Source organism: Girardinichthys multiradiatus, chromosome 5 (assembly GCF_021462225.1).
Source record: "Girardinichthys multiradiatus isolate DD_20200921_A chromosome 5, DD_fGirMul_XY1, whole genome shotgun sequence".
Lineage (NCBI taxonomy): Eukaryota > Metazoa > Chordata > Actinopteri > Cyprinodontiformes > Goodeidae > Girardinichthys > Girardinichthys multiradiatus.
In genome coordinates, this window is record NC_061798.1 from 45,745,836 (window position 1) to 45,760,712 (window position 14,877).

Genomic DNA, 14,877 nt, shown 5'->3' on the forward strand with positions numbered 1-14,877 from the left:
TGTTTATTGGTATTTTTAAAAAGCAGAGTATTTACATCAGATTTCATATTCCAGTAAGGCTTTTAGAAAAGGCAACAACATGCATGAGCTGAGGTTCATAAATGATTTCAAGCAGTTGTTTTGTCTGACACAAACTGGCATCTTAAAGGATAACTAATCTGTATTCCAATCGCCATATTAGTGGAAAAAAGCTGAAAATATTTAAGGGAAAACAAATAGTTGCAATAGATGTACAGATGAGAAACAAACTCTATTCAAATTGGTGTTGACTATATTTGCTAAATCAATGTTAAAATTAATGGAAAAAGGCCCCAGGGTGAAAAGGTGAACACTCGAGACGTGAAGTTGTTCAGAATGAAGCATTTACACTATCTTAACTAGAGAGAGCTGATTGTACTACTTCATGCTGAATTAGTGTTTCTGTATCTACTGACACGTTTATAAAATGCAGTGCACACCAAGTGTGTTAATCTTGCATGAATGTTTAAAACAGTATTTCATTTATTTAATCTAACCTACCCATGCAAACAGTTTGCATACAGAGAAAAAACTGTTGCCTCTGTGCTTCGTTCCTTGATCTTGAAAACATTTAATTTCCTTCTAAAATGTTCGGTGACCTTTTCTAAAATTGTAGTTTTGGAGCATTCCATGCTTTAAGAAATGCAGCCTCCTGACTGAGTATGGCGTTTGGTTGATGAAGCTGAAAAGCTCTGCGAGTCAAGCGCATCCTAATAAAAAGAACATTTAAAAGCTGCTCATCTGTTAGACTATAAAGACATTGCCAACAACTAAAGAATAATTGAAAAGCTACAGAAAACAATCAGAAAGTAGGTCCTTGGATTAGACATGCTCTCGACAACATCACGGCTATAATGGATTTTAATGTGAGAACTTTGAGGTGCAACCATTTTCTCATACAACATAAAACAGTCAAATGTGTGTTGATAACAGGTCGGGTAAGACCGTACCCTTGGCAGAACATTCTAACAGCTGTCATTAACAGAGAGGTCCTTATAAGTTTTCACTGGTTGGAAAATTCTTGCTGCTTGAGGTGATCCTAATCAGCTTGGTGTCATGTTTTCCTAAAATCTGAGTAACTTAAAGCTCTGGAACTGGGACCTGCCCAGTCACATGACACTAGTCACCTATGTGATGACTATGAGATCCGCCTCTTCTGGTTCATTGGTATGATTTGTCCTTACATCATCTTGGGTTGAGCCGGTTCTATACTCAATACCTTCTTCCCATTCAGCAGAGTCCAACCCTGCAGGCGCTGATAAGGAATGCGGTGTGAGGGTTCTTCCTAGCCCCTCGTACTGGCCTTGGTTGCTTGCAGCTTCCATGATGGCGTCCTGAGATGCCGAAGACAGAAGCCCAGATCGCTCGCCGTCATTTTGGGCCTCGCTGAAGTAGGATTTCTTCGGACGACCCATGACTGTCCTTCCTGGAAATGAGTCCAAAAAAACATGTTGAAGCTAATTTCAAAGCTGGTCTTCAAAGATGCCTGAACAACAGGTGCATCTCAGTAAATCAGATGGTTTGAAATGTGAATTTATTTCAATTTTTCAATTTTAAAAGTGAAACTTACAAAGACTTATTACACACTAAGTGACATACATGCAACTATCTTGCCAAATGTCAGTAATCATCCATCCAGTCTCTACATGCATTATTATTAAGGGTTTGGGGAACATTGTTAACAAAGCCCGGAAACCAGGACACTTGTAACTCGCAACTCTATGCGTTACATTAACGCTCAGCATGGACTCTTGCCATACTTGCACAATGATCACCTGCACTGTTGTATTGCTCTCGCACCCAATACTGCTCTATATTTACTCTCACTCACTTAAAACTGTGCACATATATTTATATTATATTGTAGATATGTTTATACTGTTTAATTTGTATTGTATTGCACCGACTACGCCAAAACAAATTCCTTGTATGTCCAAAAATGTACTTGGCAATAAAGCTTTTCTGATTCTGATTCACCAGGTGTTAACTGTGACTGGAGTTAGTGCTTGAAGAGACACCACACACAGATGTATCCAGAAAAAAGGCTACAACTGTGGCATCCTTAGTTATAAGCTGCTCCGGAACCAGAGACGTTTTTTTACCTAGGCTAAGGAGAAAAGGACCGGACTGTTGCTCAGCGGTCCAAAGCCCTCTTTTTAGATGAAAGTAAAGTTTGCATTTCATTTGGAAATCAAGGTCCCATAGTCTGGAGAAAGAGAGGAGAGGCACAGAATCTACGTTGCTTGAAGTCCAGTGTGAAGTTTTCACAGTCAATGATGATTTGAGGTGCCATGTCATCTACCGGTGCTGGTCCACTGTGTTTTCTGAAGTCCACAGTCAACGAAGCCATCTACCAGGATATTTTAGACCACTTTATGGTTCCATCTGCTGACAAGCTTTAGGAAGATGTTGATTTCATTTTCCAGCAGGACTTGGCACCTGCCCAAACTGCTTAAGGTTCTAAAAGCTGATCCAATTACTATGGTGACGCTGTGCTTGACTGACCAACAAACTGGCCTGACCTGAACCCCACAAGAATCTATGGAGTATTGTCAAGAGGAAGATGAGAGACACCAGACCCAAACAATGCATATAACCTGAAGGCTGTTATAAAAGGATGGGCTTCCATCACACCTCAGCAGAACCACAGGCTGATCTCCTCCATACCACGCCGCATTGATGCAGAAATTCATGCAAATGGTGCCCTGACCAAGTATTGAGTGCACAGAAATGAACATACCTTTCAGAAGGCTGACATTTCTGTTTAAATTAAATTTCCTTCTTTATAGATCTAATGTCATATTCTAATTTTCTGAGACTTTTTTCATTCTCTGTAAGCCATAATCATCAAAATTACAACAAATAAATACTTGAAATATTTCACTCTATGTAATGAATCTGTATAAGTTTTAAATATTGAACTTCTTTACGATATTCGGATGGTTTGAGATGTACCTGTATATTTTACAACACACCGACATGCTTTTCAGCGGGCCTACATTTCTGGATTATAAATCTCTTTTATTTGTCTTATGTAATATATCTAATAGTCTGAGAACGAGACTTTTGAATATTCAGTATCTTTAGGCCTTAATCATCAAACGTAACAGAAATGTGTTCTTGAAATAAATCACACTTTGCATAAAGATTCCACATAATAAACGAGTTTCACTTTTTGAACTGAATTACGGAAATAAATTCACTTCTTGATGATTTTCAAATTAATTGAGACGCACCTGTACAATAGCGACCACGAAGGACTTACCGACATTACGGACTTGTTCAGAAATATCTGCTCTGACATCTGAGATGTCCCACATGGCCATAAAAGAATCAAAGCAGGAGACTTCCTCTGCCTCCTGGATGTAAGGTTTGCAGGTGAAGCTGAAGTGATGGGCGATGGCTGCGAGAAACATCTCCACACAAATGATGAAGTCCTGAAGGAAACAATGCAGCTTGGTTTGTTTGACAGCAATAACAAATATTTAGGAGGTTTATATCCAATATATTTCAGCTGTGTTTCATAAATGCCAACTTACCTGTAAGCCGGTAGCTACAGCCTCCACGCTTTGCCAGTCCCAGGTACGTTTCTCTGAGATTATTCCCACTTTAACCAGCAAAGCAATCAGCACAGCTTGCCTGGAAAAGGTCACAAATCCTCAGTTTCCTCAAACAGATACAGGTTTTCTATACATTAAAGGTGAAATGTTTTCAGGTCAGGGCAATAAATGTGAACACAGCGAGATTTACCAAAAAGAGACGAACACCACCATTTTTACACAGAAGAATTTTCCTACTGGTTTGATGGGACTCAGCTCGTCCTTCAGAGCCCGGTAGAACAGAACCAGGCAGTACATAGCAAACTGGAACAAAATGAGAGCAAGAAAATGAAGCTAGTCCAAAATGTGCATAACTTCATTTCAATAAAGACCTAAAGTTTGATGTAGTCGTTTTTTAAAAGAACAGCAGCATAATTACCAGCTGGGACATGTTGTTGAAAATAACCAGGTAGGTCCAGGCGTTTTTAAAACTGAAATTGCCTTCGTCGTACACTTCACACAGCTGACAGATTCTAAGAAGAAACAAATGCATCACGCACCAGATCATTTGAGTTCAACATTAATTAAGTGCACAAAATTAGAATTTACTTACAGAGCAATCACCGTTGTGACAGGTCTCACCACAGTGTACTGCAGAACTCCCAGTTTACATCGCAACAGCAAAACCCTAGTTGATCAGGAAAAGACATTTTGAGAAGAGGCCAAACTACCAATGTAGTTTGGCAAATGACATTTCATAAGGTCCTGCCTATTTTTCCTGAACAATTGATTCAAATATTAATTCAGTCCCCTAGTAGAACACATCAGTTCTACCAAGTAGGAAATATTCAAATGAATCAGGAAATATAAATAAATTAGCGAATGCTACTTAGAAAGGTTTAAGCCAACTAGTCATTTTTTGAAAATCTCTGGGCCAAGTAATCAGTACACAGCTATGTTGCAAAAAGGGGTCTTTAAAATATAAATCTTTTACATAACAAGATATATATTATAAAAAAGCACACTATGCACCACAAAGCCAATTAACAAATTCAATATGAGGCCTCACAAAGATTTTAACCAACTGATACGTTTATGGTTACCTGGAAGGTGCCCAGGTGCAATACACCAAACTAAACCAAAGTTATGTTGCATAAGAAAGATGAGGCTTTCTGAGTTTTCTGGATTTCCCCTATAATCCTTCCCAGATTAATTGACAGCAACCCTCACTGTTCACAATGTGGAAAATCACCAGACAACTAAACTTTTTTGAAACAAGTGCTTACATCTGCATTGCAATTATTTAGCAGCACCAGGTTATTACCATTTTACTTTATGTAAAAGCAGTAAATATGGAATGAGTTTCTCCCCCCAGCTCCCTCCATGCTAAATGGCAACATGTAATACGCCAATACATAAAACCTTAGAACTGAAACATCCTTTCTTTTTACCATGACTGCATTACACCAAATACAGATGCATGACTGTGGCTAGAAAAACTCTGAGCAAATTGAAGGTAGTTTACTAGGTAGTTACTAATTATTTTCATCAACAGATTGTTCAAAATTCTTACAAATAAGATATTTTTCCAGTTAACTGAAGAAAAAAAGATCTTTAATTTGCCAAATATGGGAACTTTAAGGGAGTAAAGCTCTTGAGGCAAGTTATTAAGAAAATATTTTTTAAATACACCTAATTAACAGTATTACTCTGGGAACCAACATTCCCTTTGACAACTGCTAAACTAGTATTAACTATTATTTACTTTGATGGAACTATTTTGATGGAACTCACTCTCCCATCGGCCAGGGTGGGCAACAGCAGAGCGGGGGGAGATGCTTCTGCTGCTCCTGGACCTCCAGCATCATCACCAAGCTGGGATACTGACGTTCCAGGTAGTTAAGCAAGAAAGTCATGAAGTTATAGATGACAAAGGCCTCGTAGCATTCTCTGCATGTGTCCACATAAATTGCTATACTGGGGTATTTTAGTGCAATCCACTGGAAAAAAAAGGCAATGTAGGTAAAGAAAATGTGTCAGTTGAAGTACTACAAACTGAGACAATGTCTGCAGGGAATGTGATGATTCTCATTCTTTACATAACAAATTTAAGAACTATGTATGTCCCATAAAAGTCTTTTTATTAAATAATAGTTTTGTGACTCACGCTGTCCAAGCTGTAGATTGGAACCATCCATAATATCCTAAAAATAACAACAACAGTGAAAAAAACACTATTAAAAAACAGTTTTGAGGTTTTATTTTTTTTTTTTTTCGGTAGTAGACATGGCTTACCTGATAATAGGCTTCTGGAGCTCTGGCTGGGTGTAGTGCACTAGATGCTGGAGAATGCCCCATAATGATATAGGTATGGTCATGAAAACAAAAATCCCAGCAATGAACCATGCTTTGTTGTGGGTTCCAACCTGTTATTAAATGATGAAAATAAGGATAATAAAGTGTCTGCTCAGTTCTCACTTGAGTCAGCTTTCAAATCATACAGACTAGCGATATAACAACTGGACCGGTTACTGGAACGTTTTACCACATAGCCTTCCTGCAGTTCGAAGCCCTTTAAATGAGATCCAGGACAAAGTGTTGGGGTAACCAGAGTTTTGTTCAGCCATTTGGAACATAAAATCAGCACATAGCTGCCCCTCCCCATCTGTTGCTGCACAATGTTTAATCAACTGACTGAAAGAAGGCTCCTACACTTTCCCTCACAGAAGAAACATTGTTTGGCAGTTTATGAATATTTCCACTGCCAGTTGTGGTGCACAAACTAAATTAACACCACCCACCACCCTCATTAAGGTAATGCTGTTTTAACACAACTGCCTTCAGAATACAAGCAGCATGCCTGTTAAGAAGCTGGTAGCAACCAGTAGCTCTGGAGACATCTGCTCCGGTAGCATGTCTCCGGAGCTACTGGTTGCTACCAGGCTTGCTACCGGAGCAGATTGCCTGACTGTTTAGCCTGCTAATATCAGCTTATTAAACCAGTATTATTCAATAAAGAGCAGAACAGCAAAGAAGTATAATATTCTACTCAACATACAACTAAATGTATCTGCAGTTTATTAAATACTTTTCTAAGTTCTTTGTATCAAACTCAAAATAATCATTAGACGTTAATACATTATCAGAGCTGTATGAATCCATATGCTACACAACTTTGGCAGCCGTTCAAATTATTGTTGCTTTTCTGTTTTAAAATTACTTTTTAGATCTTATTGTACATTTTATTTTGATGCTATAACATAATGTTTTTTTTTAAATAATATTGTAGGAATCTCATATTGGACCATGCCCAGGAACAAAAAGGACATTTTTTTTTCTACATACAATAAGTAAACCACTGAAAGGACTTCAGGAGAGCAGGAGATACATCAAATGTTTGCAAGAAGGTGCTCTGGTAAGATGTGACTAAAACTAAATTACATCTAGCAAACATTCAAAACACTACATGGGGTGGAAAACTAATCCTGCCATCACCCTGGACATGCAAACACATGGTGGTGGCAGTATCATGCTGAGTGGATGGTTTTCTTCAGCAGGGATGGAGACACTGGTCAGCTGATGTGAAGATGGAGGGAGCTAAATACAGGGCAGTCCAGGTAGAAGATCTCTTAGAGGCTGCAAACCTAAGATTGTGATGGAGGTTCACCTACAATGGGAGGGTTTAGATGAAAGCATATTTAAATATTAAAATGTCCAAACTCTTATCTCAGAATCCGTAGCAAGGCTTAAACATTTATGTCATCTAATCTGACGGGCTATTTTGCAGCGAAGTATGTGGAAAAAGAAACGTTAATATCTCGATCTGCACAGCTGGAAAATGCACTAACCTCCGACTTCTGCAGTTCCCAGATGCACAGCGGCAAGACGACTATCAGCAGCAAAATGTACAGCAGCACGACCAGCGGCCGAATCCATTTTCTCCAGTCCCCACAGGAGCAGGGCATCTTGTCATGAAGACTCCGCAGGCCTCCCTGGTCCAATGACAAACACAGGAACTCGTAGCTGACGCCTGTATACCTTCTATCACGGTTAGTCTGTCATTAACATACTAACATACTCTTCTTTTCAGTTTTTATGGGTCAGCTTCTTCATTAAACACTGCGTTTTATCTAAGAAGACACAACTGGTGTTTGATTAAAAACTCATGTGACTCAAGTTTGCTAATGTTAGCTCGTCAGCTGATTCATCGTGTAAACAAACCGAACTGACGACCCATGCTTCCTGTACGAGTTAAAGCTAATAAACAGGTCAAACTAAAAACGACAAAAAATCAGCACATACTTTTTAAAAATAACAGACGTTAAAGACAATTAACGTTGGTAGAGTTAGATAGAGCACTAAAAGTTTCCTAACAAAAAGTAGTCGTTACTAAGCGAATTCTTCCGGTTTTCTCTGGTTATAGTTCCGCCTTCAATTACATTGTTCCCTCGATGGGTCTGCTGCTTTTCGGTTTGCCGACCCAGGTTGAAGTGATGAAAGGTTTAACTAATGATTTATCTCCGCAAATATCTGTCGCAGAATGTCACAAATGTGCGGGTATTCACATTTCATGGTAATACGTTTATCATGGCAACGAGCGAAATCACATTATTAAACTTTGTCAAACACGTCATTTTCTCTTTCCAGAAGAAGTAAACTCCTCCCTCATTGCTGGCAGTCACTTTATCGCGGCTCAGGCACCGGCTGTAAGACATGGAGTGAACCCAGTCATTTTGTTGCGCCCATTTTTCAGTTATTACTTACAACCGCTAGATGGCACTGTGACGTCAGATATAGAAAACGTAAGGGTTCGGTAGTTTTAGGTTTCTAATTGTAATCAAGCGTTGAAAGCTCTGTGTTCCTTATTTTTAAATGGTGAGATTCGCATTGAGTTGGCCCTTACATGCTGGATTTTTGTATTTATTAAGAAGGAGACAACTTTTAAAAGCATTTTATTATTATTATTATTATTATTATTATTATTACTACTACTTCTACTACCATTATTATTATTAATTGCTATTAATAATAATTATAATACTAACACTTCTGTTTTACAAACACATATATCATACAGAAAACTCATAAAATTGTTTCTAATAGCCAACTACAACAAAAATTTTAACTTAAACAATTTGTAACAGTATGTGTTTTATTTTAATACTAATTTAAAAACATCTACACTTGTCCCAGAATGAATTTCAGCATGTCAGAAGAACAACTGTTTTTACTTTTAAAACAATATTTCTGTATGTTTTACTTGCAAATGTCAATTTAATAGCTGAATATACTACTGTAGAGGCTAGGCAGGGATCAGAACAGCATTTATAGGTTGGCTGCTTCTTTCAGTCAGTATTTATTATAATAATGACTATTAAGAGACAATTAAGATCAATTAAGAGACAATTAAACTTAATTTAACTTTTAGAAATTGCACACATGTAATAATTCAGTCAAAGTTACATATCAAATTGTGGCTAGATTGCACTTAAGTGTAGAATTAAATAAATTGTCACACAATTAGATGGTGTTTTCAAGAAGTCTGGACATAACATATTATTGAATAAAAAATAACTATTTGACACCACAACTTTCTTATTTTTTCAGTCACTTTAGGTTTTTTGTTTTTCAGAATAAACAGGCTTCCAGAGCATTCATTGTGCAATTCGAACCTATCCAGAGCCTGTTTTCCTCTGGTGCTTAAGTTCATTTGCACGCACAGTTTTGTACAAAATAAGGGGAGGCAGAACTTTCCTTACTGTTGCACCACATCTCCTCAGCCCCACAGTCACAGAAAACACTGGTTGTTGCAGGACAGATTGTTCATGAATTTTAAATCAATCCTTTTGGCTTTTATAAATTAGAAATGGTCTTTGCCACAAGTCCTGCAAGCGAGCACCATGGCTAATACCTCAGAGGGATTGCCAGTGCGAAGTGGCACACGGTGTACAGCTATGTTAAGGGCAGGGTAGATAAACATATGTTGTGTTAGATCAAACCCACATGCACATTTTGGCATGAAGGATGTGGCATCCCTCACTTCTGACGAAATCATATAGGAGCTCATACAGAACGTGTCTTGTAGGAAATGTGCATAAATAGGTAAAGAGAATGGATGGGTCTGAAGAATAATAATAATCAGTGTAGAGCAAAAGGAGGAGCCATACTGTCTAAATCATGACATATAATCCATCAGCTAAAGAGCACCTCCTAAACACTGTTTAAACAAATGTTCTGACTTAACGGGAAAGTTTCGCTTAAATTCATCCTGTATATTGTTCTGGAACAGAAGCAGAAGAAAGATGGGTGAATATGAACTGTCTTATTAAAAAAGTGTTGGTTTGAAAATGATACATCTTTCTGAGTTTGGATTAATCTAACATTTATTTATACAAAATGTGTGAACATTTATATTTTACAGAGCTCTCCATGCATATTAGCAGATAAATTATATGTAAACAGCCTTGGGACCAACTTCATTTGTCAAGCCAGGTACCTAATATCACATGTAAAAAGTAAAAAAAATCCAAATGTTATATTGGCACCGTTAACAGTTAAAATTAAATACATGGTAAAGCTAAATGTGCTTGCCGGGAAAATAACTTCTCTCATCCCATCAGAAAGGTACATTTCTTGAGTTTGCTAAAGTCTACTTGGACCTAAACTAGAACCGTGCATGTTGGTTCTGAGAATAAGCTTTTCAACAACAGACACCACTGGTAGGTGCGGCACAATACAGAATGAATGTATGAAAAAGCACCTCATGCATGCTGTTACATATGGTGGATACCTGTGATGCTGAAGGCCTGTTTTTTTTTTTTCAAAGGCCCTAGAAAACCTGTTAAAGTGACTGACATCTTGAACGTTTTGAAATATTAGGACATTTGAACAAAAAATCTGGTGGCCTGGGCCATGGCAGAAAAATTAAACTGGCTTCTCATTGCAGCTTTCAGCAGGATAATGAAATAAATTAAGACAGAAATGGCTCAAATGACACCTTTTCCCATGGCCACCTCAGTCCCCAGACATAAATCCTAAAGAGTTAGTTGCAGAGAGCATAAGAGAGGACCAGGACTGTGGCTGATTCAGAGAGATAGCTCAGAGGAATGGTCAAAGATCCATCTCTCTGCATGATCCAATGCTGTGAAATGTTTTTGGTTTGGAGAAGACAAAGCTTTGCTATTAGCAAAAAGGGGTTGTAGAAAGTACTACATTAACAACAGGGATGCCAATAATGAATAATGGATTTTATTCCCAAACCGAATAAATATACTGACATTAATGGTTGGGTTTCATTTAAAAGTTGGGTTGCTTATCTATAATTATAATAATAAACTTTATTTATATAGCACCCTTCACAGATAAATGACAGATAAATGACAGGAAAATCTGTGATTTACAGAGTCCATGAAAAGTAGATTTACATAAAGGCTTAATATGAAACAGAGAAAGTAAGAACAGTAAATAAAACAATAAATAGAGCATTTAACTAAAAGCTTGTCTGAATAAAAGTGTCTTAGGCTGCTTTTGAAAGGAATCAACAGTCGACCACATGGAAAGACAGTGGCAGGGCGTTCCACAGCCCGGGGGCCGAACCCATCTAATGAGGTCTGAGTAAGCAGAATTCAGGAGCAAAACAAGTATAGTTCATATTGTAGTAATTTAATGTGCGTGAAAAGTATCACATGAAAAAAGAGGATGTTGAATTCCTAAATCAATTATATCATTTATAATTCAGAAGCACTAAAAATAAAGAGTTCATGTGGCCTTGGCCTTTCGGTTTCTGTCCTTTAAGTGCCCTGTGTAGCTTCTTCAAGTCTCTAGAGAGATACATTTCCCAGATTAGGGGACAGTTTATAGTACCACATTCTGTCCAACTGCTTCAGATCCTCAACATTTACTTGTGAGAGATGTATTTTTTTTGCTCAGGTCATGACAACCCCCCTCCCCCAAACCATTTGGTTTGCCTGCTATATATATATATATATACATATATATACATACAGTGCCTTGCGAAAGTATTCGGCCCCCTTGAACTTTTCAACCTCTTGCCAAATTTCAGGCTTCAAACATAAAGATATAAAATTCAAATTTTTATGAAGAATCAACAACAAGTGGGACACAATCGTGAAGTGGAATGAAATTTATTGGATGTGTCAAACGTTTTCAACAAAACAAAACTGAAAAGTGAGGCGTGCAATATTATTCGGCCCCCTTGCGTTAATACTTTCTAGCGCCACCCTTTGCTGCAATTACAGCTGCAAGTCACTTGGGGTTTGTCTCTATCAGTTTTGCATATCGAGAGACTGAAATTCTTGCCCATTCTTCCTTGCAAAACAGCTGGAGCTCAGTGAGGTTGGATGGAGAGCGTTCGTGAACAGCAGTCTTCAGCTCTTTCCACAGATTCTTGATTGGATTCAGGTCTGGACTTTGACTTGGCCATTCCAACACCTGGATACGTTTATTTGTGAACCATTCCATTGTATATTTGGCTTTATGTTTTGGATCATTGTCTTGTTGGAAGATAAATCTCCGTCCCAGTCTCAGGTCTCTTGCAGACTCCAGCAGGTTTTCTTCCAGAATGGTCCTGTATTTGGCCCCATCCATCTTCACATCAATTGTGACCATCTTTCCTGTCCCTGCTGAGGAAAAGCAGGCTCAAACCATGATGCTGCCACCACCATGTTTGACAGTGGGGATGGTGTGTTCAGGGTGATGAGCTGTGTTGCTTTTACACCAAACATATCGTTTTGCATTGTGGCCAAACAGTTTGATTTTGGTTTCATCTGACCAGAGCACCTTCTTTCACATGTTTGGTGTGTCTCCCAGGTGGTTTGTGGCAAACTTTAAATGATACTTTTTATGGATATATTTGAGAAATGGCTTTCTTCTTGCCACTCTTCCATAAAGTCAGATTTGTGCAGTGTACGACTGATTGTTGTCCTATGGACAGACTCTCCCACCTCAGCTGTAGATCTCTGCAGTTCATCCAGAGTGATCATGGGCCTCTTGGCTGCATCTCTGATCAGTCTTCTCCTTGTTCGAGATGAAAGTTTAGAGACGGCCGGGTCTTGGTAGATTTGCAGTGGTCTGATACTCCTTCCATTTCAATATGATTGCTTGCACAGTGCTCCTTGTGATGTTTAAAGTTTGGGAAATCTTTTTGTATCCAAATCCAGCTTTAAACTTCTCCACAACAGTATCTCGGACCTGCCTGGTGTGTTCCTTGGTCTTCATGATGCTCTCTGCGCTTTGAACAGAACCCTGAGACTATCACAGAACAGGTGCATTTATACGGAGACTTGATTACACACAGGTGGATTCTATTTATCATCATCAGTCATTTGGGACAACATTGGATCATTCAGAGATCCTCACTGAACTTCTGGAGTGAGTTTGCTGCACTGAAAGTAAAGGGGCTGAATAATATTGCACGCCCCACTTTTCAGTGTTTTATTTGTTAAAAAAGTTTGACACATTCAATAAATTTCATTCCACTTCATGATTGTGTCCCACTTGTTGTTGATTCTTCACAAAAAATTAGAATTTTATATCTTTATGTTTGAAGCCTGAAATGTGGCAAGAGGTTGAAACGTTCATGGGGGCCGAGTACCTTTGCAAGACACTGTATATATATATATATATATATATATGTGTATATATATATATATATATACACATATATATATATATATATATATGTGTGTATATATATATATATATATATATATATGTGTATATATATATATATATATATATATATATATATATATATATATATATATATATATATATATATATATATATATATATATATATATATATATGTGTATATATATATATATATATATATATATATATATATATATATATATACACATTTTTTTTTTTTTTACCAGGAAAGTTGTTATTCTCCTCTGTATAAAGATAACTTAAAAGATAAATGTGGAGGGTGACGTATTGCCCTTTTCAAATAAACTGATATTAAACTATAAATAAATCATACTACTACTGCAACTTTATTAATTAGCCCAATATCACATTACGCATTTCAGCAGAAAAACTTAATGTTTGATTTTACACAAAAATCAGCTGAGATACACAATTTTACATTTAATGAACATATATTTTAGGAGTTACTGGTAGCAAAGTCTTATTATTCTTTTAACATTTAAACTTAATTTGTCTTAGATATGGACTTTAACAACTAAATATATATTCAACTATGCTAAAAAACATAAAGCAACTGTAATGCTTAATTGATCTGAGATAGGAGCAGGAAATACCATAGGAAAAGGCTTCTTTAGGTAATTGGCACCATCACCATTGGGTCTTAATAGTTAAGAACAGAGTAATGTGAATAAATTGTTGCTCACAGCCCTTCCTTTTCCCAAACATCTAACAAATAAAGAGCAGGTGACATGTTTTTTTTAAAGACACATTACACAACATTATCAGTTCCTGGTCTTAATTGCTTATCTTGTAAAGCTGTCATTTGTTGCTGTTGCCTGAATTTATTGTATCAACAACCAAATCTGTATGAGCTTTGTACAGAGAAGCTCTGTGGCCCTTTGAGATCCTCTGTTATTTGTTTTTGGGCTTATTTCAATTCATTGTTGGCAGGAAACAAGGTTCCCACCAAATTCCAGAAATAAATCATTCTCCCTCTCCTTAGGCTTTTCTCACACTCAGAACATTCGCCTTCACCTCTAACCAGCTTTGCTCTAATTTTTCAGTCTAATAATATCTGCTTGTCTATTTATTTTTCTTCATGTGCCTCCTTAAATATTGGACTGCAAAGTAATAGCTTCCATTGTTTTTAGCAATATGTCCTCCATGGTTACAATAAAATAAATAATGAATGATTTTTTTATGAACCAAATGAAATAGCTTTGAAATGTTTATGACATGGCCAAGATTTATCTCTAAAACAAAAACAGAAAAAAGTCTTATAAAGTAACTGCTACAATGGCCTGTTGGCTTAGGATGGTTTGTAATTGCCTTACATGGTGCTGTTAAATGTCTCTTGTTGACACTAACAGGGAGTAAAATCATATAGGAAGGTGTTTTTCAAAATGAATTTGTAAAGAAAAAAAGGTTTTCATCTCTTCGCTATTCAGTTTTTAGAAGTATCTAACACATTTATGACATTAAATGACTAATGCAGACCTTTCCGTGGTCGAACTTTGGTCTGGGTGAGAGAAATGAGAAATGAATTACGTGTATCGAATTCCCACCATCCAAGCGGTTCACATCCTCTCTGCTGACATTAGCAACCCTAAGGGCTCAGTTTCTGAGAAGGTCACAGTGTGCTTTAAAT

General features: G+C 37.3%; 1 protein-coding gene and 1 long non-coding RNA gene across 7 annotated transcripts in view; one reads left to right on the top strand and one right to left on the bottom strand.

Annotated features, from left to right (window-relative positions):
- Positions 1-861: 861 nt before the first annotated feature.
- tmem184c (transmembrane protein 184C) lies at positions 862-8,101 on the bottom strand. Of its 3 annotated transcripts, none has more exons than XM_047365899.1 (11): positions 7,997-8,101; positions 7,406-7,549; positions 5,853-5,983; positions 5,725-5,761; positions 5,352-5,557; positions 4,171-4,245; positions 3,997-4,090; positions 3,769-3,881; positions 3,558-3,657; positions 3,284-3,455; positions 862-1,444 (listed from the first exon to the last, which is right to left on the bottom strand). In XM_047365899.1, exons 2-11 carry the CDS (start codon positions 7,520-7,522, stop codon positions 1,146-1,148), a joined length of 1,344 nt encoding a protein of 447 aa, XP_047221855.1. In that variant the 5' UTR covers positions 7,523-7,549; positions 7,997-8,101; the 3' UTR covers positions 862-1,145. The 3 variants fall into 3 exon arrangements, with proteins under 3 accessions (XP_047221855.1, XP_047221854.1, XP_047221852.1); XM_047365898.1 differs by lacking the exon at positions 7,997-8,101 and adding an exon at positions 7,860-7,989; XM_047365896.1 differs by lacking the exon at positions 7,997-8,101 and adding an exon at positions 7,636-7,984.
- LOC124868521 overlaps positions 7,471-14,877 on the top strand; it is a 33,705-nt gene continuing 26,298 nt past the window's right edge. For 2 of the 4 annotated variants that reach the window (XR_007038335.1, XR_007038338.1), the window contains exon 1: positions 7,474-7,606. This is a non-coding gene — a long non-coding RNA (uncharacterized LOC124868521). Of the gene's footprint in view, positions 7,607-14,877 lie in introns of all 4 variants that reach the window. The other 2 variants (XR_007038336.1, XR_007038337.1) reach the window with 2 other exon arrangements.